Source organism: Saccoglossus kowalevskii, chromosome 2 (assembly GCF_978046115.1).
Source record: "Saccoglossus kowalevskii chromosome 2, keSacKowa6.1, whole genome shotgun sequence".
Taxonomy (NCBI): Eukaryota; Metazoa; Hemichordata; class Enteropneusta; family Harrimaniidae; genus Saccoglossus; species Saccoglossus kowalevskii.
Window position 1 is genome coordinate 38,881,208 of NC_140642.1, and position 27,561 is coordinate 38,908,768.

General features: G+C 36.2%; 2 protein-coding genes and 1 pseudogene across 3 annotated transcripts in view; 2 read left to right on the plus strand and 1 right to left on the minus strand.

The window, feature by feature from the left end:
- Nucleotides 1-259: 259 nt before the first annotated feature.
- On the plus strand, nt 260-5,925 carry LOC100376110 (zinc transporter ZIP1 pseudogene; annotated as a pseudogene). The gene is made up of 2 exons (XR_013420289.2): nt 260-372; nt 4,401-5,925. The product of XR_013420289.2 is annotated as a zinc transporter ZIP1 pseudogene (transcript).
- A 1,262-nt stretch (nt 5,926-7,187) lies between these two features.
- LOC102800957 (cell death regulator Aven-like) lies at nt 7,188-22,865 on the minus strand. The gene is made up of 7 exons (XM_085495483.1): nt 22,453-22,865; nt 15,346-15,475; nt 13,054-13,121; nt 10,358-10,459; nt 9,532-9,880; nt 9,142-9,195; nt 7,188-8,254 (listed from the first exon to the last, which is right to left on the minus strand). Exons 1-7 carry the CDS (start codon nt 22,666-22,668, stop codon nt 8,145-8,147), a joined length of 1,029 nt encoding a protein of 342 aa, XP_085351609.1. The 5' UTR covers nt 22,669-22,865; the 3' UTR covers nt 7,188-8,144.
- A 75-nt stretch (nt 22,866-22,940) lies between these two features.
- Nucleotides 22,941-27,561, plus strand: part of LOC102801080 (E3 ubiquitin-protein ligase UBR2-like) — a 63,854-nt gene continuing 59,233 nt past the window's right edge. The window contains exons 1-2 of the mRNA XM_085495480.1: nt 22,941-23,050; nt 24,082-24,350. Of these exons, the coding sequence (XP_085351606.1) occupies nt 22,985-23,050; nt 24,082-24,350 (335 nt within the window). The 5' untranslated portion in view covers nt 22,941-22,984. The remainder of the gene's footprint in view (nt 23,051-24,081; nt 24,351-27,561) is intronic.

The window sequence follows — 27,561 nt, forward strand, 5'->3', positions numbered from 1 at the left end:
TACTGCCCTCAAACAAAGCATGCGCCGTATCTGTGCAAACTTCTGCGGATGTCACACTTCCATGCATTTACCGGTACGTCAATTACCACTTTTAATTATCGTTTGACGGGAGTCAATGCGAAGCTTACAAAGATATACATGATTGGCTACCCAACCTGAACATCTAACAGGCAGACCAATCAGAGAGCAGCTTGTTTGTTGCAAGTTTTTTCGACGTATCTAATTCTTCCTTGTAAGTGTATGCTGTCTGATAGGTCAACCAGTCTGACCTGCAATGGGATCTCGCTCTAACGCATATTAAATCAGTACTCGTGCCATCTCCGTCCAGACAGCACAGCAGGCTTCCAACCAACGTTTCAGAGTGAAAGGAAGGTATGAGCTACATTGATTATTCTTGACGATGCGCACCCACTGTTGCACTTCTTAGTCACAGTCGAATCGGGCCGACGATTTATTCGTGTTGGTTGTTGAAGCTCGGGAGGGGGGGGGGGAGCAATACATAGAACTTGCCTATGACGTGCCCCTGAAATGGGTGTCGTTTTTCGGATTTTAGGTATAAGTATCGGTCTAATTTTTGGCCAAGATAGGTATAAATATCGGTAATATTTCTCTGATTTGGGTTCGTATATGAGCGAATATCTACACAAATTGTACTTATGGGTATAAAAATGGTCACAATTTTGTATCAACTGCCCCCCCCCCCTCGGTGTTGAAGTCGATGCATGAATGTCTATACCATACTAACAAAATACAATAGAATTAAAACAAATGTAAAGATTTACTCTCCGAAAATCTGAAGACAACATGCAGCCCATGTGTTGACTTTAGCAACCCTACGAACAGACAGTGCCACAGAGTTTCACACAATATTCTTTTTTGTTCTCTTATGTAAGTAAGTAAGTAAGTAAGTAAGTAAGTAAGTAAGTAAGTAAGTAAGTAAGTAAGTAAGTAATTCTTTATTGCTATCGTATCCCATTTGAGATCTTGACATAAAGTACAATAAAGTCAAAAACATGTAAAAATAAAAAAAAATGAAAATAAAAGGAAATACTAAAAATACTGTAAATGAATGAAATAAATACATATCTCACAATAAGAGACAAATGAATAATTGTAATATAATGTAAATAAATGTAAATCTGTGTTTTGTGGGTTTTTTTTTTGAGACAGCTGGTACTGAAGTTATTGTTTGATTTTTTGCTCCCTAAGCATAAAGCAAGTATAAATGTGTTTTGAAACGTCTTTAATTATGTGATCGTTTTTATTATTTAATATGTTTATTAATGTCTCTCCATACATTTTATGTTTAGTAAAAAGGCTGGTTCTCTCTTTATCATATAGCTGGCACGTGAAAAGGAAATGTTTCTCATTGTATGTATTTCAGCGTGGAATGAGGCTAGAAAATCACATGATCTACGTGATCTGTCCGCTCCACGCTAAATTGTTGGGTATAAACCGGCTTCAGAAATGACCTCCTGTATGCAGTTACTGAAGCTAACAAGCAGTAATAATTGTACATCCAGTGGACACTTCTCTATGTTTACCAAGTTAAATTGTACACTGTCCTGCGTTTACTGAACTAAATTGCTCCAGTTGTAGTGACACTTGTATGTGTTCACTGAATTAAATTGTACTAGTTGTAGTGACACTTTTCCAGGCAAAGCATATAGAAGGCAGAATTCGATTACAAAACTGTCAAAGAAGCTGCTATCTGATTGGTCTGACTGTTAGGTGTTATGGTTGGGTAGCCAATCAGACGCAGTCTTGTAAAATGAATCATAACAATTGTATTGATAATTCAATGTGTTTACTAAATTAAATTGTACTAGTTGTAGTGACACTTCTCTATGATGTTATTGAAAGGTTGAAAGTTCAATGCTACCACATATGCATGCCATGAGTGACCTGATGCATGAATTCATGTGTGAATTAATCCTGGGTCAGTACAACTTTCTCAGATCAACAAAACTATCATTTGCTTAATTTTGATTATCTGATTGCACTTGCATTATATTTTTTAGGGAAAACCAGAACACCTAGTTTTTTTAGAACAATTTTTAGCTCAGCTGTCGAGCGGAGCTTAACATAAGAATGATTGTCCGTCTGGCGTCCGTCGTCCATGTCAACTTTTTACATTTTCAACATCTTCTTGAAACTACAATTCTTATGTGCCTTGAGCAAACCTCTAATTTTGATGTATATTTTTGTTATTTTTGGTTAAAGGTGATATTTTCAAATTGTTGTTGAAAACAGAAAGTCTGATTGCAGCTTTGATACAATGTATTATACATATTGTTCATTTTCTAATGATATTTTTTGTTCTTTAATTGGAATGTGCATTGCTAACAGGTGGGGTGGGGGTGGAGTGTACTGATTTGGAGTATGGGTATCCATGTCAAAAGCATACCCTATTTGTATACTTTACACAGACAAATAAAAACCAGTCCCCTTTTAGAATTCTGAACACCAATTAAGGTAAAGTGGGCACTTTCAGAGCTCAGTAAATAGTTCCACCATACATAAAAATTAGTGTTCCCAAATGCAGTTTGCCCATATACAATTTGACAATAATAAAAAATCTGTTGATACAGCTACCATTAGTAATTTATTATTATTTAGCTCTTGAAATTTAAAGAATAAAAAATCAAAAACTTTTTATCTAAGCAAAGATCCACAGAATAGACTTTTAATATTCAAATGATACAACCTAGAACACGACTGTGAACAAATGCTTTAAAAAAGAAAGAGGGAAGTCAAATACATTTTTGTCCTGATAAATATTGGGAAATGACAAAAGACTTATGGGAAACCAAGAAAAAAAAATGAAACTTGAAGATCAAAAATGATATGAACCTTTCAAAAACCTACTGTACATGCATCCAAATCTAAAAACAGTGACATTAAAGAAATATTTTTACCAGCCAGATAAAAATTCAAAAGGGCTATTAGCAGCCTAAAAAATGGTAAAACTACCGGTAATTCAATGTGATTCAATGACTCTTCAATTTAATTGTAGGGAGTGGTATGGTAACTTTCCTTCAAACTGGAACATGGGTATTACCACACCTATCCACAAAAAAGTGATATACTGATAACCAAAATATATTCTATTTGATATATTCTCAAAACATTGACCAAACTGTTTATATCAATGTTGAAACAAAGGCTAACAATTAACCTTTACAAAACAAATTGTCATCATAGTCAGGCAATTTTGCACATTTTCTGTTCAGTCCACCTCTTGATTAACATCAAAAACAAATTTTCTCAGCTTTTCTTCATTCTTTACCCTTGAATAGTTGACTCACCGACTGCTAAATCACGTGCAACCCTTGACTAACTTTCACCTTTTTTGACACAGTCGAATGTTGCAAATTTATTACATACGGACAGACTGGATAGCTTTTGCTTAGACATGATGCTCAGTTGAGAAGTAGAGATCAGAGTGATGGACTCAACTCATTGTAGCGAGTTATATAGAGCTATATCAAAAGGAACCAATCGGGAAATACATAAAGTTGTGATACCTCTGTCGATTATTTAGGTAGAAAATTAAATTAAAATGAAAATTTGATGTTTGCACTACAAAACCTGGAAAATTGATCTTCAAAGATATGCTTTTAAAATAAAACAACTACTCTATTTGGAAACATAAGTATATATACTGGTAGTACATAATCTGATAGATTCAGAATAATATAATTATAAATCAGTGATGTATATTACTCAGTATTTCCAACCTACTCTTAGAATTATGTAGTTCACTGACCACACCAGAACTACAGATATAAGGGTTGTACCATTATTTTTGCAGGGAGGTGACTTTTCAGGTGCTGTGTAATCTCGCATTTCTTTTTTTCTGATTTTAGCATAATCGTGACAATAATTGCATTGTCTTATTGTTAGTCATTACAGTAAATTTCATTAATATTTTTGACTAATCACAAGTTGTTTATGGATGCATAGCAATAAATTTATTAATGATTGAATGAAACGCTCTAAGACTTAGGAATTACAAAATAGCCAATGAAAGCATATTCTTTTGATACAAATGAGGCATGACCGTCTTCCAGGATAAAAAAAAAACATTAATGCCTTCGTGAAAGTTGCTGTATCTACTGACTTTAAAATCCAATTTGAAGAAGAATCAGCACAATGCCTCACAAAAAAATATTTCCTAGCATTCAGTGTTTGCAATCATCCCAGATGTAATAAACAGACGAGACAACCAATGAAAATGAGACAAATGTTTGGTGTATATTTGACATGTTATTTGAATCATATTTTCATGTTTCACAGCCTTGTGGGGTATATCTGTTTTTACATGTGTTTGCTATCACAGGATTTAATTAAATTTGTAGAGATGTTTAGAATAACGCATTTTCTGTTTTCTTTCACAGTTATAACATAGAAAAGATATATTTAATTTAATTGGTGTACTTCTTTGATTCAATCATGGATGACGTCATGGGAGCAAAGACTATTGCCTTATTTGGCTTACTGGCTGAAGTATTGATATTTGGATTTATCCCCCTTGTGTGTGTAAATGCCGTGAGAACGCAAGACAGATTCAGTACCACGAAACGCATCATCAGTTGGTTGAGTTGTTTTGCGGGAGGTGTCTTCTTAGCTACAAGTTTGATCCACATGCTTCCTGAAGTACGAGAGACACTTGCAGGTGCTTTAGAAGGATTGGATGTGCATACACACTTTCCCCTTGCAGAGTTTTTAACAGGAATAGGCTTTTTTATAATTCTAATCACTGAACATTTTGCGTTGATGTGCCATGATTCACAGGCGGCAACCCCTACGACTGACCGTGTTGAACAAAAATACACTGAAGAGACACCGCTCATGGACAACAAAAATGATGATGAGATAACTGTAATTCCCGATAGAAATATCGCACGAGAGAGATCCACATCCATTTCTGAGGCACATCAACATATACCTGAAAGTGGATCTGCATTGCGTTCAGTTCTCTTTCTCCTAGCTCTGTCTCTCCACTCAATCTTTGAAGGCATGGCAGTGGGTCTGCAAAGTGACGTCTCCAGCACACTAGAACTATTCATAGCTATTGCACTCCACAAAGGAGTTGTCGCTTTCAGTTTTTCCTTGAATCTTATACAAAGCAAGTTGAGTAAGGTTGCCATGGTGATGTCAATTATTACATTCGCTGTAATGTCTCCCATTGGGGTAGCTATCGGTATGGCTGCCTCGGCTGCTGCCACTACAGGTCCAGAGGCCTTGTTTGCTAACGGCTTTCTGCAAGGTCTAGCGACAGGAACTTTTCTCTACATAACATTTTTTGAGATTCTTCCACATGAATTGAACGAGCGTCGCGATGGGATGATTAAAGTATTGTGGATTCTACTGGGCTATGCAGTGATGACAATTATTAACTTGTCAGTGCCTCATGAGCATTAAAAAGAATTATTAAGCAGACAGTTTCTCATAAAATCTGCATGAATATTGCTGATTTGATGTTCCATCCTTTATTGGGATGACAGTAGAGCTAATAGATACTGAATTTTCCATAATTTACCAGAAATTTTCAGCTATGACGTATCTACACAGAGTGCAATGTTGTCATGTATGCTACTTAGTTTCTATTGATCAGAGATAGTATAGCCTAGAAACATGAATGTAGTTTGTGTTCTCTGAGAACAAAACAGGCTGCTAGTCAGTGACAATGAGAAAAAAAAGGGGTTAGAAGAGACAAAAATAAAGTCCTATAAATGTCAGTAGGCAATTTTGTTTCAAATGAAACCGTTACAAAAATGTGTTTGATTGTGAAATATAGTACCGGTAGTAGTTTTTAGGAAGTAAAGTTCACACTATTTTTATAGAAGAATTGTTTTAAATCGTATATTTTATGAAAGCTTACAATTCCTACTAATAAAGAAAATCAATGTTATTACATAAGATGCAACCTTCATGTGATCTGTGACTGCCGAGTAAATAAATCCTTTATTGAAGATTAAAAAAAAAGTATGTGAAGAAATTATACAAACCATACAAAAATGTAAGATGCAAGAAGTGAAGTCACAGCAAATTTGCACAATTTTTTATTGCTTATTTTATGTTTTTACATTCAGAATGCATAAATTTAAAAAACGATTGATTGATCATTTTGATGTCAGAATTAAAACAAAGAAATATACTAATTTGCATATTGATAATTATTTAAGTGATCATAAAATCTTATGACCAATATTTTGACGTCAGTAAAATTTAGATGATTGCTAAGCATCTAAAAATGTTGCACAAATATTTCATACTGGACTGTGTAATTTATTAAAGCAATGCAAATTTACTCAAACAATGCAGGTTAATTTTTTAGCATTGTTTTTATTGAAATCATTATTGCATCCATTTTTAGTAATATGTAATCAGTATGTAAATACAAGTGTCACTCAAACTTCACATGCATACATCATGCACATGCATTCAATATGGCCAAATGACAGCCATTTTAGTGCAAAAAATTCATCACAATTAAGCATTTCTGCCATTCCAGAACCAAATCTGTCATAAAAAATAATGGGTCCTTGATGCATGTCATCCCCCCCCCCCCCCCAGATCAGATTCAAAATGGCAGACTGATAAATGCTGTTCCAGGGCTATATCTCTGACATGCCTTGACTAATCCCCTTCAAACTTCACATGCATCTATTTCATGATCCAATTCATAATGGTCATTAAGCATTTCTTCAGTTCTTGAACTAGAACTTGCTCATTTAGGGACACATTTCATTCAAATTTTGTACATGCATTGATACATATCATTTTTTTCTCAGAACACATTCAAAATGGTTGACTGACGGCCATTTTGTTTTAACAAATGGTGTTCTGGGGGTCATATTTTTGACCAATCTTTTCCAACATTTTTTTTATGTGATTGATTCAATGTGGCCGACTGACAGCCAATTTTATTTAAAAACATTAAATCATCATTTTTGGTGTGTTGATCAAAGTGATCATTAGGTTACGGCTGCACCTCTTTTTTTTTTGGGAGGGAGATTTGACCAAATATGGTTGAAATGGTGGCCATTTATATTTGATGGTGTACATGCCCTGATCGTCTGTTTAATCTTTTTAAAGTATATTGATAGAATACCAAGAGATACATCTGTGGCAACAAAAATGTGACTTGATATAATGACAAAAAAATCACCAACAACTCATCATTTCTCAAACATAGTTTATTACCTTTCAAACAGTGCAACGACATAGACATACACCTCAAGTTGCTTTACTTTCATTTGTGAACTATGTTTTACTTTAAACTATGTACGTCTGATGTTGAGCACAAAGACAATGTCGAAAAAATCTGACAAGGTCTGTCATTTTCAATGACTTGTTTTCAGTTAGGCCACAATTTCGCAAAAATAAATGTCCTCTCATGGAGAGTTTGAGATGGAAATCTAGCACACTATTATGAACAGTGTTGTACAGAATAAATGTATGGAGAGTTTGAGATGGAAATCTAGCACACTATTATGAACAGTGTTGTACAGAATAAATGTATGGAGAGTTTGAGATGGAAATCTAGAACACTATTATGAACAGTGTTGTACAGAATAAATGTATGGAGAGTTTGAGATGGAAATCTAGCACACTATTATGAACAGTGTTGTACAGAATAAATGTATGGAGAGTTTGAGATGGAAATCTAGCACACTATTATGAACAGTGTTGTACAGAATAAATGTATGGAGAGTTTGAGATGGAAATCTAGCACACTATTATGAACAGTGTTGTACAGAATAAATGTATGGAGAGTTTGAGATGGAAATCTAGCACACTATTATGAACAGTGTTGTACAGAATAAATGTATGGAGAGTTTGAGATGGAAATCTAGCACACTATTATGAACAGTGTTGTACAGAATAAATGTATGGAGAGTTTGAGATGGAAATCTAGCACACTATTATGAACAGTGTTGTACAGAATAAATGTATGGAGAGTTTGAGATGGAAATCTAGCACACTATTATGAACAGTGTTGTACAGAATAAATGTATGGAGAGTTTGAGATGGAAATCTAGCACACTATTATGAACAGTGTTGTACAGAATAAATGTATGGAGAGTTTGAGATGGAAATCTAGCACACTATTATGAACAGTGTTGTACAGCTATTCAGTCATCCAGTACACTGTCCAGCCAGTCTTCAATGTCAACAGAGGATTCTTCTGTACTCTCTTTATTTGGTTGAAATGTTTTCTCTGCTACTGCTTTACTTCCATCATCTGAGTAATTAAATTAAAATAAATGTTTGTTTCAATGACCACTAGTATTTATTGGTTGCTGTATCTTACTGTAACTGATTTAATTTTCATTTATAGAAATGTTAATGATTTTATGACATTCTGAGAAGGTCACTGTTGTAGAACAGAGAAATATTATCACTGACTCAGTAAATTTGCGAAAATTCATCTCTTCCAAAGTTAATTTGATAATGAATCAGTGCGAAAGTTTAGTTTAGAGGTTTTCTTGAGAAAAGAAACCTATTTTTTTTTTTAATTGTGCAAATTTACAATATTTGTTGTCCACAATGACCTCCCCAATAAAAGAAAAACTATTTGTTCTTTGGCAAACTTTGACAAATGAAGAATGCCTCGTAAAGAGTTACTTAAATTTGGCTGGTGTCATGTCCAAATATGGACAAATGTATGTAAAATGAATCAGTATGGTTAGGTGATAATATGTGGACATTTTAAAAGTACTACAAATCTTTGGTAATTTGTAGAGAAAGAGATTCAATGACAATAAGTTTTGAAAAGAAAATGTAGGTGGACTCTGCTTTAGTATCTGTTCTGAATGGAAAAATGTATACAAGATAAGACACCTTCTGAGTACAAGGGTAAACGGAAAGCTGTTGATTTATTGTTGATCATCAATAAAAAAATATTGTTTTTGAAATATTTCCAATATTTTAGATGGCGAACGACTGTACAACCAACGACAGTTGTTGATTTGATGCAATGTTTTACTTACATACATCATAGAAGTTTGTCACTAGAGGCATGACATGTACTAGAAAAGGTGCATTGGGGAAATTAGTTTGATTTTTAACAGTAATTAACAAATAATAAGCTTCAGGAAATTCCTGTTTCAGACGTGGACATAAACTTACCTTTTATTTGAGTATCTGGTATTTCCAATTGACTACTGTCTTCATTAGGCATTACTAAAATAATCAATCATGATAAAAATATTATTAAATACATTTACCTACAAATTGCCTTCATCTGATTTGCTCCTGGTGAGGGTTCTGCAAACTTAATTTGAGTTTTCAAAAAATTGCATTGCAAGAATTTCAGCAGCAAACATTCAAAGACGGCATTTGAAGATACAGATTGGCTTTAGAACCCTTTACCTCCCTTTCTTTGAATCACTGCAGAGGTGTTTATGATCAAAATAAGTTATATTTTAATGATCCAGTACACAATACGTGCAAATGTTTGTTTTATATGCACTTCTATGCAGATACAATTCTAGAGCAGATATGGTATTACAGTTGTACCTGTTTGTGATACTGGTGTTTCTAGTGACAACAAAAAATTTAATTCATCCTCAGCTTTGTCATCTTCTTCTTCTTGTTGCCATGGTTTTTCCTCAGCATGATGTGTTATTTCTCTATCAGGCTTAACTGTCCTTTCAATGTCACATCTTATTTTTTGTTTTAGATCTTCACTTAAAACTGCAATGTGCGGAGTTGCAGCAGTGGGTTTTCGTTCAGTACATATTTCACTTTGAGTAGGATCTCTATCACGTCCAGTTACACTTGTAGTTTTTAATGATGGTACAGTCTTTCCAAGCAACAACTTTTTATTTTCGGCTGCCTTTTCTTCAAATTTTCTAATGGTGGTTGGCTGCAATTAAAAAGTTATAGATTAATACAGATACACAACATTGTATTTGAAATTACTATTCTTGTGATACAGTAATATGTTTTCATTAAAGTAGTTCAGATTAAGTCAAAACAGAATCCAAAAAATCAAGACGAGTCAGCTTATTGACTGCTGAGAAGGAGATTTTACAAGAACGCAATAAAACAGCCTGTGGCTGCACCGTTTTCTTGAGACACAAACTAAAATGTTGTGGCCCCATCCTCTTTTTTTTACACTTATTTTTTTATATAAAATTTTGTTATTTTACCAAATTACAAATTCTGTGCAAATATCACTAGATCGATGTATAATTGTTGCATCAATCATGTATCAGGAACTTAGCATAACTGTGATTCATATTGACTTTGAAGGCATACTGGTCAAGATACTTGAATGCTCAATGTGAAATTGTTTGAGAACAAAACATTATTGCTGTACAGAATTTGTCATGAATAATACCTGAAAGATGTCTTCCTCAATCTGCAGTATTTTGTGTAGTGGTATGGTGTTCAGTGATGAACTAAGGGCATCAACATCCAATGAGAGAACATTGTTTGCTATCTGTGGAGGAAATAAACAACAAATGAGTAACCCACACATCCAATGTGAAGTATTCACTCATCTAGGCAGCATTTGATGAATTATATCAAATAAAACAAACACATAAAAAATGCCAAAGGATTCATAGCATTTCATAAACATTGTTGTTTTACTGTGGCACATTGTATACATGTACATCACAGAATCCATTGATTTTAATGCTGAACAACAACTGTGGTGCACCTCCAAGATGATGTTGATCAACTGGCCTTAGAAGACGCTGTAATGACCCTAAATTGGCCTTAGAGGGCACCATAATAATGCTCACATGTCCACAGGAACAGGCAATGAAAGGTGGATAGGCCTTAATTTTGACCCTTGAACAATGTTTGAATAGGACTTGAATTGATATGAAACAATGCTATAATTGTCACAGAGGAAAGTGTAACTAAATTCCAATCAAGCTTAGAGGGCAGCGTAATAATGTACCAAGTGGCCTCAGAAGGCAGTGTAACAATACTCACATAGGCAGTAGAGGGCAGTGTATCAATGTTCCAGTTGGCCTTTGAGGGCAGTGGAAACAACACTCAAATTGACCTAAGAGGGCAATGTAACAATTTTTCAATTTCGCTGGTTCCCAGCGTCCCTTGCAAATGGCAAGTAGGAAGCAGGTAACTAGTAGTCGCCATATTGTTCCACTGGGCCGGGATTTCAGCCCAAAGGCACGTGACTGAGTGACGTAATTTGAAAACATTCCAAGTTCCGTTCGACGTAAATGTGTAATACTACAATGGAGCCATGCTTGTACATTTTGCCTGCTTAGACTTGCATATTTGAGATGTTTCTTGCATTTCTCACTGTTTCTGCGCAAATTTATAACAAAAGAAACAGTTTTTTATTCGCTCAACTTTCCAAAGTAAAAGGAAACCCCTGAACGGCCACGAGCATAAGCACTGACACCAGGTTACCAAGGGAAATGGAACAAGCAACGAGAAAGTGATGAACCAATCAGAATGCCAGATTCATTACTAGTTACAGGCCTCTTGTGGCTTGGTACGCCATGACACACCATATTTTAATTGCCTTAGAGAGCAATGTAACAACGTTCAAAGTGGCCTTAGATGGCAATGTAACAACGTTCAAAGTGGCCTTAGATGGCAATGTAACAACGTTCAAAGTGGCCTTAGATGGCAATGTAACAACGTTCAAAGTGGCCTTAGATGGCAATGTAACAACGTTCAAAGTGGCCTTAGATGGCAATGTAACAACGTTCAAAGTGGCCTTAGATGGCAATGTAACAATATTCTAATTGGACTCAAAGGGCAGTGTAACAACGTTCAAAGTGGCCTTAGATGGCAATGTAACAATATTCTAATTGGACTCAAAGGGCAGTGTGATAATGTTCCAATTAACCTGAGATTAGCAGCTCAACTATATCAGTAAAAATGAGTAAAGGAAATTTTCACAGGATTTAAATTTATATCATAGATTTTCACTAAGTTTTAAATTTTTCTTTTTGCAAAATTATTGTTGTGTACAATACGAGTTCAATGCAACATATAAAATGCGTGTTCACACATACTGTATTTGTTCTATTAGAAGCCAATCTCCAATAGACGTGCATATAAACCAAAACAAATTATTATATATGGAATCGATAAAATATTTCTAATTTTGAACATAGAAACACCTCAGTAATTAATGTAAAAGCATGCACCACTAACAGTGAAAATATGGTAATACAAATGCATGCTGTGTGACCACAAGTAAAGAACATGTTTGAATTTCATATTAAAAACATTATTTTACATGACTTCCATACATGTATTTCGTTTATGCCCAATCTCGAAAATGTTGTTACAACAACACTACATGTAGATTAAGATTGTGTATTAAAAAGAAAATGAAAACATGTGTATTGTCATTGGTTTATCAGTATCACTTGCTATCCAGTTACAAGATAAATCCTGGTAACAAGTACAAACACAATTGTGAATCAGCAATATCACGATGCTTTAAAAATCATTTAAACAACAAACTAATTAAGATTTGTTTGTTTTCATTTTCACTTGCAAATCAATTTAACAGTGCAATTTAATTCACATACAATTTGCAAGTGAGCGATGACAACTCATGAAACATTAAGCAAACAAGAAAGCCATCAGAGATGGCAGATTCCCTAGCAACCTGGCTTGGCTACTGTAAGACTATTTTTGAGTTTAGAGTTCTTTTAGTTGAGACTATATCACAGCAGACATTGCTAAATAAAGAAGAGCACTCGTTAAACATCTCTATCTGCAATAGTATTCCAGATACAACATGTATAAATTTTTTAATGAGGTCACATGACCTTATCACATCAAATATGTTGATCAAATCTAGTGTGCAATGTATTAAATATAACACTGTGAATGTTTCTATCCACAATAGTGCTCATGATATTAGAGATTTGGCTACAGAACTGCATTCACTGAAACAAAATGGCCACCAGCCAGCCATTTTTAGTCTGATCTGTCAAACGAAATATAAGATGTGATGTATGTGTGAAACAAAGTCTCAAAATCTAGGTCCAATAAAATCTAGTAAATAATTAAGCCATTCAAATTAATTTATACCTGAATTGACTTCATTTCTTCCTTCCATTCTTTCTCATCTTGAAAACAAAACTGAGATGATGCTGTGCCTGTAGATTATAAATTATAAACAGCTGTTATGCTGAAAATAACACACATTTGGGCATTGGAGCCTTTTTTTTATCATTCAGATTCTTCTTCCACTTCTTCATACTGTTTTTCATGAGCTTGTTTGAGGGAACCACTGAACGGCACGCTGCCGATTCTTTTTTTATGTTGATAGAGGCTAATGTAAACTAGTACAAATAACTTTGATTGGTCTCATGGTTTGGCAGCTACCGGGTATTTTGGATTTAATAAAACCTAGAATACTCATTTGTTGCATTGTCTCTGCAATTTGAATTTTTTGTTGTAACATAATTGATATATGTTCTACCAATGTCATAAATCACACGACTTTTTGTGATACAATTAATTTTTTGTAAAATTGAATGAAATGTAAAAAATCTTTTTCAGAACCACTAATCACATTGTTCTGAAATCTGTATATACCCGGCGTATATAGCATGTTTGATAATTTATTTGTAACTGGTCACATTTGTTTGGCATCTATAATGGATTTAAACAAGCAGTCCCTCGGCTGAGATAGCTCCGCTGTTATCAATGCACATTTTCAATTAAAGAATTGAAGATATCATCACAAAATGAACAAATCTGAAAGAGGTCCACCTTATATGTACATATAATATCAAACCAATTGGACTTGCAGTTTTTAACAAGAAGTGGAAAATATCACTTTTTACCAAAAATAACATAAATATTCAGCAAAATTAAAGAATTGAATATATCATCACAAAATGAACAAATCTGAGAGAGGTCTACCTGAGGTATATATATACATGTATAGTATCAAAGTAATTGGACTTGCTGTTTTCAACAAAAAGTCGTAAATATCACTTCTTACCAAAAATATTCATCAAAGTTAGAGAATTAAAGATACCATCATGAAATAAAGAAATCTGATAGAGGTCTACCTGTAGCAAAGCAATACACCAACTTTTGATTAGTACAACTCACGAAGGCAAAACTTTAAGATCAAGTTAATGAAGAGCTTTCAACTTAGTTTTGTCGACAATACAACTTTAAGAACTACTGGGTACTAATACGTGCAGTAAAATTTGAGAATCATTTATTAATTAGTGGCTTTGTATATATTTGTTCATTTAATCTTTCAATAATTTAACTTGTTATTGGTAAATTAGAGTTTCTTTCAATCATTACTTTTAATCAAGTGCATATTAATTAAAATATATTGTGTCGTATCAATATGCATTAATTAATTGACTACTTAGACGACAATAATATAGACCATAGTCTATTAGTTAAATACACTTTTATTAACCCGTCTGAGGCCAAAAGGTTTGAAAGCTACCAGTCGGCAATTTTAAACTGAAAAAGAAAATCCATTTCTTGGTTGCCAAAGCTTCTGCACTTTTAATGTTTTTGTTTTTGGACCAAATTTGCACCAAAATTGGAATAATTATTTTAAATTTCCAGATGCATCTAGTAACCTGAGTTAGGTATCACTGTTTGAAGTTATACCGCTATATAGCTGTAGGATTGCATGGTGGATAGTCGTATAAAATAAACGTACAAGAGCAAAAAGGAAAGCAAATCTTTATCCTATTTTCATTATAACCAAATATTTTTTTGTTGCTGTGTCCTCAAAGTCCACTTTTTTTATCATGTTGTCACATAGACATGTACGGTACACACATAAATCATGTTAAAAGACAGGTACCATGTACATTGTAGTTACGAGTGAAGTTTGAATCTAACAGTCTGACCTGATTTTCATATGTTGAGTTCAGGCTAGCTAGGTAGTTCATAGAACAGTGCCTGGTGTAACCTATATCTGGTGAATCACAGACGATAGAAACAGATATCTATTTGTTTATTTTACATGCAAACTTATTTCCTACATGGCTGTAGAGCAACTGCACATTGTTATAGCAAGAATTTATAAGATAAAGAAAAGCAAGGGTGTGATTATGTAATGAAGATCTGATTCGAATTGATACAAAAATCTGTGCATAAATAGCAATGCAAATTAATGAGTTTGTGAAAGAACTGATTCAATGCTGCGATAATCTAAGCACCCACATTTTTGTATTGCAATCTGTAACACTGTTCGTAAACAATACGCTCAGATGACATGCCCTGAATGTGATCGCTTTCTAACACTTGCAAAAGGCAAGAGTTCGCTTCTCGTGAGATCTTCACCACATATCACCATTGGTTGTATAAATATAATTATTAAAGTGATGCAGATACCTGCTTGATTGATTAATATGCTGAAGTCACTTCCTCTCATTTGTATAGCTTCTTCCTCATCATCTGGCAGTCCTTCATATCTATCCCAATTACTCTCAACTTTACGCCGTGAAAACTTGCGATAATATTCCTGAGAAAAAAAAAAATTTTTTTTACCAAAACTAATTGACATTGAATATTATTATTCTAAATTTTAACTGGACCCATGTACACCAGGTTTCATAAAGGCGTGAATTTGTTTGAAATGAAATGCTTTCATTGGCTGTAGAATTCATTTGGTAACATCCCTTACCAAGAATTTTTGCATTTTTTTTTAATCATCAGCCGATTTACTGCCATGAGCTCAAAAGATAGATCTCACCAAATTTGTTTAAAATGCACCAAAATTAAAGTGATTCATTCGCTATGAAAACAAATTCACACCTTCATGAAACCCATTCTATGGTTTTATAATGCACCAGTCAATTGTTTCCCCCACCAGGGGCATATTTTTGTGGCACAAAACCCCCACCCCAGGGGTAGAGGAGAAACATTTTTAATTGTGTTCAATAATGATATTTTATATAAGACTTGATTTCAATACGTAATTATCATTCCACTTTTAACACAATATGACATATTTTTAATCTCAAAACCAGTTTAATGAAGTTGCAGAACATTACAATGTATTTCAATTACAAAAACGACAATTAAGACAACATGATTGATTATTATTGTGCAATGATCGACTTTTTTGAAATGATTTTAATTTACATAATACAATTTAAAATTGAATAAAAAATCAACATTTTGTATTTGTAATAAAGTGTTTGGATACTGTGTACAGTAGTGTAATAGTGTGTCAAATGGGGTTGCGAGATCTGTTTTAATACATTGATTCAATGCCTAATTAATATTCATGAATAAATTAGTGAACCTGTATGGAAAGACCACCTGTCTACCAGATATATCCTAGCCCAGAGGGTGATTTGACTATAGTCATACCAGATATATTCTAGCCCAGGGGGTGATTTGACTATAATCATACCAGATATATCTTAGCCCAGAGGGTGATTTGACTATAATTAACCAGATATATCCTAGCCCAGGGGGTGATTTGACTATAGTCATACCAGATATATCCTAGCCCAGGGGATGATTTGACTATAGTCATACCCAATATATCCTAGCCCAGGGGGTGATTTGACTATAGTCATACCAGATATATCCTAGCCCAGAGGGTGATTTGACTATAGTCATACCCAATATATTCTAGCCCAGGGGGTGATTTGACTATAGTCATACCAGATATATTCTAGCCCAGGGGGTGATTTGACTATAATCATGCCAGATATATCCTAGCCCAGAGGGTGATTTGACTATAATTAACCAGATATATCCTAGCCCAGGGGGTGATTTGACTATAGTCATACCAGATATATCCTAGCCCAGAGGGTGATTTGACTATAGTCATACCAGATATATCCTAGCCCAGGGGATGATTTGACTATAGTCATACCCAATATATCCTAGCCCAGGGGGTGATTTGACTATAGTCATACCAGATATATCCTAGCCCAGAGGGTGATTTGACTATAGTCATACCCAATATATCCTAGCCCAGAGGGTGATTTGACTATAATCATACCAGATATATCCTAGCCCAGAGGGTGATTTGACTATAGTCATACCAGATATATCCTAGCCCAGGGGATGATTTGACTATAGTCATACCCAATATATCCTAGCCCAGGGGGTGATTTGACTATAGTCATACCAGATATATCCTAGCCCAGAGGGTGATTTGACTATAATCATACCAGATATATCCTAGCCCAGAGGGTGATTTGACTATAGTCATACCAGATATATCCTAGCCCAGGGGATGATTTGACTATAGTCATACCAGATATATCCTAGCCCAGAGGGTGATTTGACTATAGTCATACCCGATATATCCTAGCTCAGGGGGTGATTTGACTATAGTCATGCCCAATATATCCTAGCCCAGAGGGTGATTTGACTATAGTCATACCAGATATATCCGAGCCCAGAGGGTGATTTGACTATAGTCATACCCGATATATCCTAGCTCAGGGGGTGATTTGACTATAGTCATGCCCAATATATCCTAGCCCAGAGGGTGATTTGACTATAGTCATACCAGATATATCCTAGCCCAGGGGATGATTTAACTATAGTCATACCAGATATATCCTAGCCCAGAGGGTGATTTGACTATAGTCATACCCGATATATCCTAGCCCAGGGGATGATTTGACTATAGTCATACCAGATATATCCTAGCCCAGAGGGTGATTTGACTATAGTCATACCCGATATATCCTAGCTCAGGGGTGATTTGACTATAGTCATACCAGATATATCCTAGCCCAGGGGGTGATTTGACTATAGTCATACCAGATATATCCTAGCCCAGAGGGTGATTTGACTATAGTCATACCCGATATATCCTAGCCCAGGGGGGTGATTTGACTATAGTCATACCCAATATATCCTAGCCCAGGGGATGATTTACTATAATCATACCAGATATATCCTAGCCCAGAGGGTGATTTGACTATAGTCATACCAGATATATCCTAGCCCAGGGGGTGATTTGACTATAGTCATACCAGATATATCCTAGCCCAGAGGGTGATTTGACTATAGTCATACCAGATATATCCTAGCCCAGAGGGTGATTTGACTATAGTCATACCCAATATATCCTAGCCCAGAGGGTGATTTGACTATAGTCATACCAGATATATCCTAGCCCAGAGGGTGATTTGACTATAGTCATACCCAATATATCCTAGCCCAGAGGGTGATTTGACTATAGTCATACCCGATATATTCTAGCCCAGGGGGTGATTTGACTATAGTCATACCCAATATATCCTAGCCCAGGGGGTGATTTGACTATAGTCATGCCCAATATATCTCAGCCCAGGGGGTGATTTGACAATAGTCATACCAGATATATCCTAGCCCAGAGGGTGATTTGACTATAGTCATACCCGATATATTCTAGCCCAGGGGGTGATTTGACTATAGTCATACCCAATATATCCTAGCCCAGGGGGTGATTTGACTATAGTCATGCCCAATATATCCTAGCCCAGGGGGGTGATTTGACTATAGTCATACCAGATATATCCTAGCCCAGGGGGTGATTTGACTATAGTCATACCCAATATATCCTAGCCCAGGGGGTGATTTGACTATAGTCATACCCAATATATCCTAGCCCAGAGGGTGATTTGACTATAGTCATACCCGATATATTCTAGCCCAGGGGGTGATTTGACTATAGTCATACCCAATATATCCTAGCTCAGGGGGTGATTTGACTATAGTCATACCCGATATATCCTAGCCCAGGGGGTGATTTGACTATAGTCATACCCAATATATCCTAGCCCAGGGGGTGATTTGACTATAGTCATACCCAATATATTCTAGCCCAGGGGGTGATTTGACTATAGTCATACCCAATATATCCTAGCCCAGGGGGTGATTTGACTATAGTCATGCCCAATATATCCTAGCCCAGGGGGTGATTTGACTATAGTCATGCCCAATATATCCTAGCCCAGGGGGTGATTTGACTATAGTCATACCAGATATATCCTAGCCCAGGGGGTGATTTGACTATAGTCATACCCAATATATCCTAGCCCAAGGGGTGATTTGACTATAGTCATACCCAATATATCCTAGCCCAGGGGGTGATTTGACTATAGTCATACCAGATATATCCTAGCCCAGGGGGTGATTTGACTATAGTCATACCCAATATATCCTAGCCCAGGGGGTGATTTGACTATAGTCATACCAGATATATCCTAGCCCAGAAGGTGATTTGGCTATAGTCATACCCGATATATCCTAGCCCAGGGGGTGATTTGACTATAGTCATACCCAATATATCCTAGCCCAGGGGGTGATTTGACTATAGTCATACGAGATATATCCTAGCCCAGAGGGTGATTTGACTATAGTCATACCAGATATATCCTAGCCCAAGGGGTGATTTGACTATAGTCATACCCAATATATTCTAGCCCAGGGGGTGATTTGACTATAGTCATACCCAATATATCCTAGCCCAGGGGGTGATTTGACTATAGTCATACCCAATATATCCTAGCCCAGGGGGTGATTTGACTATAGTCATGCCCAATATATCCTAGCCCAGGGGGTGATTTGACTATAGTCATGCCCAATATATCCTAGCCCAGGGGGTGATTTGACTATAGTCATACCAGATATATCCTAGCCCAGGGGGTGATTTGACTATAGTCATACCCAATATATCCTAGCCCAGGGGGTGATTTGACTATAGTCATACCCAATATATCCTAGCCCAGGGGGTGATTTGACTATAGTCATACCAGATATATCCTAGCCCAGGGGGTGATTTGACTATAGTCATACCCAATATATCCTAGCCCAGGGGGTGATTTGACTATAGTCATACCAGATATATCCTAGCCCAGAAGGTGATTTGGCTATAGTCATACCCGATATATCCTAGCCCAGGGGGTGATTTGACTATAGTCATACCCAATATATCCTAGCCCAGGGGGTGATTTGACTATAGTCATACCAGATATATCCTAGCCCAGAGGGTGATTTGACTATAGTCATACCCAATATATTCTAGCCCAGGGGGTGATTTGACTATAGTCATACCCGATATATTCTAGCCCAGGGGGTGATTTGACTATAGTCATACCCAATATATCCTAGCCCAGGGGGTGATTTGACTATAGTCATACCCAATATATCCTAGCCCAGGGGGTGATTTGACTATAGTCATACCCAATATATCCTAGCCCAGGGGGTGATTTGACTATAGTCATACCCAATATATCCTAGCCCAGGGGGGTGATTTGACTATAGTCATACCCAATATATCCTAGCCCAGGGGGTGATTTGACTATAGTCATACCCAATATATCCTAGCCCAGGGGTGATTTGGCTATAGTCATACCCAATATATCCTAGCCCAGGGGGTGATTTGACTATAGTCATACCCGATATATCCTAGCCCAGAGGGTGATTTGACTATAGTCATACCAGATATATCCTAGCCCAAGGGGTGATTTGACTATAGTCATACCCAATATATTCTAGCCCAGGGGGTGATTTGACTATAGTCATACCAGATATATCCTAGCCCAGGGGGTGATTTGACTATAGTCATACCCAATATATCCTAGCTCAGGGGGTGATTTGACTATAGTCATACCAGATATATCCTAGCCCAGAGGGTGATTTGACTATAGTCATGCCCAATATATCCTAGCCCAGGGGGTGATTTGACTATAGTCATACCAGATATATCCTAACCCAGGGGGTGATTTGACTATAGTCATACCCAATATATCCTAGCCCAGGGGGTGATTTGACTATAGTCATACCCGATATATCCTAGCCCAGAGGGTGATTTGACTATAGTCATGCCCAATATATCCTAGCCCAGGGGGTGATTTGACTATAGTCATACCAGATATATCCTAACCCAGGGGGTGATTTGACTATAGTCATACCCAATATATCCTAGCCCAGGGGGTGATTTGACTATAGTCATACCAGATATATCCTAGCCCAGGGGGTGATTTGACTATAGTCATACCCAATATATCCTAGCCCAGGGGGTGATTTGACTATAGTCATACCCAATATATCCTAGCCCAGGGGTGATTTGGCTATAGTCATACCCAATATATCCTAGCCCAGGGGGTGATTTGACTATAGTCATACCAGATATATCCTAGCCCAGGGGGTGATTTGACTATAGTCATACCCAATATATCCTAGCCCAGAGGGTGATTTGACTATAGTCATGCCCAATATATCCTAGCCCAGGGGGTGATTTGACTATAGTCATACCAGATATATCCTAACCCAGGGGGTGATTTGACTATAGTCATACCCAATATATCCTAGCCCAGGGGGTGATTTGACTATAGTCATACCAGATATATCCTAGCCCAGGGGGTGATTTGACTATAGTCATACCCAATATATCCTAGCCCAGGGGGTGATTTGACTATAGTCATACCCAATATATCCTAGCCCAGGGGTGATTTGGCTATAGTCATACCCAATATATCCTAGCCCAGGGGGTGATTTGACTATAGTCATACCCGATATATCCTAGCCCAGAGGGTGATTTGACTATAGTCATACCAGATATATCCTAGCCCAAGGGGTGATTTGACTATAGTCATACCCAATATATTCTAGCCCAGGGGGTGATTTGACTATAGTCATACCCAATATATCCTAGCTCAGGGGGTGATTTGACTATAGTCATGCCCAATATATCCTAGCCCAGGGGGTGATTTGACTATAGTCATACCAGATATATCCTAACCCAGGGGGTGATTTGACTATAGTCATACCCAATATATCCTAGCCCAGGGTTGATTTGACTATAGTCATACCAGATATATCCTAGCCCAGAGGGTGATTTGACTATAGTCATACCCAATATATTCTAGCCCAGGGGGTGATTTGACTATAGTCATACCCGATATATTCTAGCCCAGGGGGTGATTTGACTATAGTCATACCCAATATATCCTAGCCCAGGGGGTGATTTGACTATAGTCATACCCAATATATCCTAGCCCAGGGGGGTGATTTGACTATAGTCATACCCAATATATCCTAGCCCAGGGGGTGATTTGACTATAGTCATACCCAATATATCCTAGCCCAGGGGGTGATTTGACTATAATAATACCAGATATATCCTAGCCCAGGGGGTGATTTGACTATAGTCATACCCAATATATCCTAGCCCAGGGGTGATTTGGCTATAGTCATACCCAATATATCCTAGCCCAGGGGGTGATTTGACTATAGTCATACCCGATATATCCTAGCCCAGAGGGTGATTTGACTATAGTCATACCAGATATATCCTAGCCCAAGGGGTGATTTGACTATAGTCATACCCAATATATTCTAGCCCAGGGGGTGATTTGACTATAGTCATGCCCAATATATACTAGCCCAGGGGGTGATTTGACTATAGTCATACCAGATATATCCTAACCCAGGTGATTTGACACGACATGATGATTACATGCCTTTAGTCTACTATACCTTTTGCTCTGAATCTAAGACTTCATCAGATCCTTCGTCAATTTCATGTTCATTATTTTTTTGCTGCAGATGAGCCGTTTCCGGTACTTCTGTTCGTGAACTTTTATGTTGTTTGGCTTCTTGTTTCTCTTCAGTTGGTTTACCTTTCTTTCCTTTAGCACTCTGTTTCTGCAAATGCTGTCTCTTTTGTTTTTCTTTCCATCTGTCTTTCCTCATTTTAGAAGTTTCAAAAATCACTTGCTGACCGTACTGTTATCATTTGACATTTCCCCAGTATGACCTGAGAGGGCACGACACCCAAATAGTTCATTGTGAAATCTAAATATAGCACTCGTGACCTACATTTATGAACTGTGGCCAAGAAACTAGTAAACTATTTTGAGCGGCAACAATGCATACTTTTCTTTAGTATTAATCAAATCATATTTTTTATCAAAATCAAAGAATTTACCGAGCGTTTTAACTAGCCTTACTTCCATTCAAAGGCCGCCGGTTTAACATTATTGAGTAAGCTAAGGGGTTGGGGGCAAAAATGGCGACGAATGACGAAGAAAAGCTGCGAAAGTTGCAGGAAAACAATTCCTCTACCTTGGCGCAAGTGAGTAATTGGATGTTTTAAATACGTTTATTTAATGATACTAACTACATTATTTCTCACAATCGAGAAACTTCAATGATTAACATGTATTTATATAAAATCATATTTGATATATTGATAACCGACGACAAGGTATTTCTGGTATCTTGATGTCGTCAATCGACGGAGTTCTTGCAAGGTTATTGCGTTCGCGTTTATTTTATGGGATTGTTGACGTATTATCTTCCCCCAGACAGTGGATAAATATGATTCGCAGACATTTCTCATATGCTTTTATAAAACTTGATGATAGAGCGATCAAGTTGTTCTGATGCATAATTATCCTATGCACGGTAAAGATAGTATAAACGCTGCGCTCCAATAAGCACAGCGGTTACTGTTGACTGTATGCTTTTTGGGGCCCGATAACAACATAACTTTCATGAATCATATGATGTTTATTGCGAGTTGAAATTGTATCTTGTACAGCTAGGTTATCATGACCTTGCGAATACAAACAATATGTCAGCTGTCATAATACATGGGTTGCTTCACTAAAAATAGAATTGACATAATGCACAGTGAATTTTATAAAGCCGTGAAAGTGTATATACTCAGATTAGTATAAAATATGTTATTAAAATGTTCTTCATCCCCTTGGCTATTATCACTGATTTTTTGTAACCCAACTGATACACATCCCAAATTTTGTTTCCCTCAAACATCAAACATCTATATTATTACATGCCAAAACACCTGATAGTGCCAATAAAAATCTATGGAATCATAGCTCTCTGATGACTGTTGCTCTCCATCACATTGATCTGATTTCACACATAGTTATTGAAAACCACAAATGCAGACACATTACATCAAAATGTGCACTAAATATTTTAACCGAAAATTTGACATATTGTGAGTACTTGACTTTGAAGTTAAACATAATACATTTGACTGTGACACTCAAATTCAGTAAAATAAAAATTTACAACATTGGTGGAATGACCATAGCTGATTTGCATATAAATAAATAATTTATTACATACTTACAGCGATGGAGTACGTTAAGTAAAGTGGAATGTTTGAGGGCAGCTTTATTCCAGTACTGGGCTGTGCATGTGCCTTGCATCTATACTCTGGCTGGTGATGTAGACTCAGCACAGCAAGATGCCACAGCCAGAGATTTGCTGTTTTCGCCGATGGAGTGGTTAATTTGTAATGACGATCCAAAGACTACTTTTACCGAACTAAAACAGCTGGATGATCCACCCAAACTATGTGGCAGAGTTTTCAAAGTTGGAGAACCCACATATTCCTGTAGGTAAGCTAAAATTTGTTTACAGGTATTTTCATTATTCAGCAAAGTTTGGAAATGTGAAAACAAAAAGAAGTTCATTCACAAAAAACTACAACTACAGTAAGGAGCAAATTTGCCTGTTTTCCAGCACTATCTCACCTTATTAGTCCCCGTTCAGGCGCAGCCTGAAAAGGGGACTTTATAATTCAGGTTTTGTCCGTTTTCCGTCTCCAACATTTTCTCAGAAATTCTACAGCAGGTATCAGTGAAACTTGGGAGGTTGATGAACAAGTGTCTTCCGAGTATGCACGTAATTTTTTTTCCAGATCTGAAAATCCCAAGTGGGTCTTTTTCACGATTTTTATCAAAAATTACCTCTCCCGGCAACATTGACAGAACGTCTGCGCATGCTCAGAATAAATTAATTACTGTAAAATACTTTATTTTTGCTTGCAACATTTTTTTGCTATTTTCGCTGAAGGAATGTTTCAGTTAAAATAAAATCCAGCGAATATTCCCTTTTTCCTATATTTTACAGTCAAACTTGTCAAAAATCAATGAAAATAAATTCAATACAAAAAACAGCCAGAAAAAGTCTTTTCAGCGAATGATAATTCCAGCTGAAATAAAATATTTTACAGTAGATTAGATCTGTGAGTAACGCTACAGCACGTGATTTCTCCATTGCGTGCAATTTATTATAGTACTGTTTATACATGTATTCTGTTTGGCTCAGTGGTCTCATTCACTAGTTACTAGAAGAACTAGTAACCTTATTTGATTTCAAGAACTTCAAGAAGGCGGCATAAGAGACGTGTTTGCAAAGGTAAGTTCTCCAGTTTCTACAAAATTGAATGTATTTTGGGGTACGATTGGTGTACATTCCGTTATGTACGTACGGACGTGAATATTATGATGATTGCTAGCTTGTGAAAAGCCAAAAAAAGCAAACAATTGTCTCCAATCTACGAAACTAGTTTGTAAATTGTATACCCTGTAAAATTATAATATTGTACACGGACGATTAATTCATGGGGACATAGTTTTCAAGTAAATCGTTATCCGGTCTTTTGCTTGTGTCGCGATTTCCGAAATATCCACAACTCGGGGTGGGGTGGGGGGGGGGGGGTGTCCCTGTGTCGATCAAGTTATTCATTATATAATAGTAGGTTGCCTATGATTATATTCGTATTTTTATGTAGTGAGCATTAAACTGTTAGTTGTAATGAAGATTTTGCCGATCTTGTGCGATTCAACATGGCCGATGTGCAGTGACTACACGTGTATGGACGGTCGGTCGAGTAGTCTGCAACGGACCAGGAAATCGCCCGGCGTTTTTTCTTCATTTTTTTTTTAGTTTTTAGCTCCGCTGTCGACTTTGTCGAGTGGAGCTTATCATATGAGTGATTGTCCGTCGTCCGTCGTCGTCGTCGTCGTCCGTGTCAATGTTTTACTTTTTCGACTTCTTCTTGAAAACTACAAGCCTGAATGCTTTGATACTTGGTGTATATGTACCTTGGGTAGACCTCTCTCAGATTTGTTCATTTCATGATGATATCTTCAATTCTCTAATTTTGGTGATTATTTTTGTCATTTTTAGTAAAAAGTGATATTTTCGACTTCTTGTTGAAAACCGCAAGTGCAATTGCTTTGATATTACGTATATAGGTACTACATGTGGACCTCTCTCAGATTTGTTCATTTTGTAATGATATCTTTAATTCTCTAATTTTGGTGAATATTTTTGTAATTTTTGGTAAAAAGTGATATTTTCGACTTCTTGTTGAAAATCGCAAGTCCAATTGCTTTGATACTACATATATAGGTACTACATGTCGACCTCTCTCAGATTTGTTCATTTTGTAATGATATCTTCAATTCTCTAATTTTGGTGAATATTTTTGTAATTTTTGGTAAAAAGTGATATTTTCGACTTCTTGTTGAAAACCGCAAGTCCAATTGCTTTGATATTACATATATAGGTACTACATGTGGACCTCTCTCAGATTTGTTCATTTTGTAATGATATCTTTAATTCTCTAATTTTGGTGAATATTTTTGTTATTTTTGGTAAAAAGTGATATTTTCGACTTCTTGTTGAAAACCGCAAGTCCAATTGCTTTGATATTACATATATAGGTACTACATGTGGACCTCTCTCAGATTTGTTCATTTTGTAATGATATCTTTAATTCTCTAATTTTGATGAATATTTTTGTAATTTTTGGTAAAAAGTGATATTTTCGACTTCTTGTTGAAAACCGCAAGTCCAATTGCTTTGATATATTATACATATAGGTACTACATGTGGACCTCTCTCAGATTTGTTCATTTTCTAATGATATCTTCTGTTCTTTAATTGCCATGTGCATTGCTAAAAGCGGAGCTATCTCAGCCGACAGGCTGCTTGTTTTTTAAATATTTTAGATATTTCATTCACTCCTGGCGCCTAAAAGAGTCTAATTTGCATTTTTCCGTAGTCATTGACACCTATTGTGAATAGACCGACTGGGTAAGCTTCGTTTCGACAATGAGCTGTTATTTCTGCGAACAATGTTAAATTATTCTTTGAATGCTCAGTTTATATTTTGAAAACAACAAATTTTTTGATTAAAAAAAATCATGCCGTTTTCCCCGTCAAAATCAAAGCATAAAGATCTTGCCAGAACATCGGTAAATCTACTACCGCGTTGCGTTCACTACGAGGTCACGGAACCGTCATTAACATATTTAAATGAGCCACGTGTAAATGAGAACAGGGCGGATATCGTATCGCTTCGAACATTTACATTCGACCAAAATCATTCGTTTACGATGAAACTAAGTTGAATATTACTTCCAATTTATAAAAAATCAACGAATTAAATTTGTGTGCGTTATTATAATCATTACTGAATAATAATCAACAATTTCAATACTTCGAAAACAAGTATGTTATTCACTTGCGAAACACAGAATGACCAGATTGTGCTACCGTGATCATTCGCTACCGGTACTAACCACTAAGCAATGTATTCGTGTTTGTATTTATTCAAAACTTCTTTTAGAACATACATTACTTTTCGTTATCAACAAGATTATAAAAAAAATAATGCTTGTTACTGTATGTGAATTTTTGGGGGGGATTCAATTCCAACATTTCGCGATGCCTATGAACCAAAGGCCTTTCACTCTTCTCTGAGTGTGACACCTAAACCAGAGGTTTTATGGTGTTTAAACTGGCACTAAATGAAAA

What these genes read in the sequence shown, in the direction of transcription:
- LOC102800957 (XM_085495483.1), bottom strand. Translation starts at nt 22,668, where the DNA reads ATGAGGAAAGACAGATGGAAAGAAAAACAAAAGAGACAGCATTTGCAG. An exon ending in TTGAGGAAGACATCTTTCAG is followed by an intron (nt 9,881 to 10,357) that starts GTATTATTCATG and finishes TTTTAATTGCAG; the next exon opens with CCAACCACCATTAGAAAATT. An exon ending in AACACCAGTATCACAAACAG is followed by an intron (nt 9,196 to 9,531) that starts GTACAACTGTAA and finishes TGATTATTTTAG; the next exon opens with TAATGCCTAATGAAGACAGT.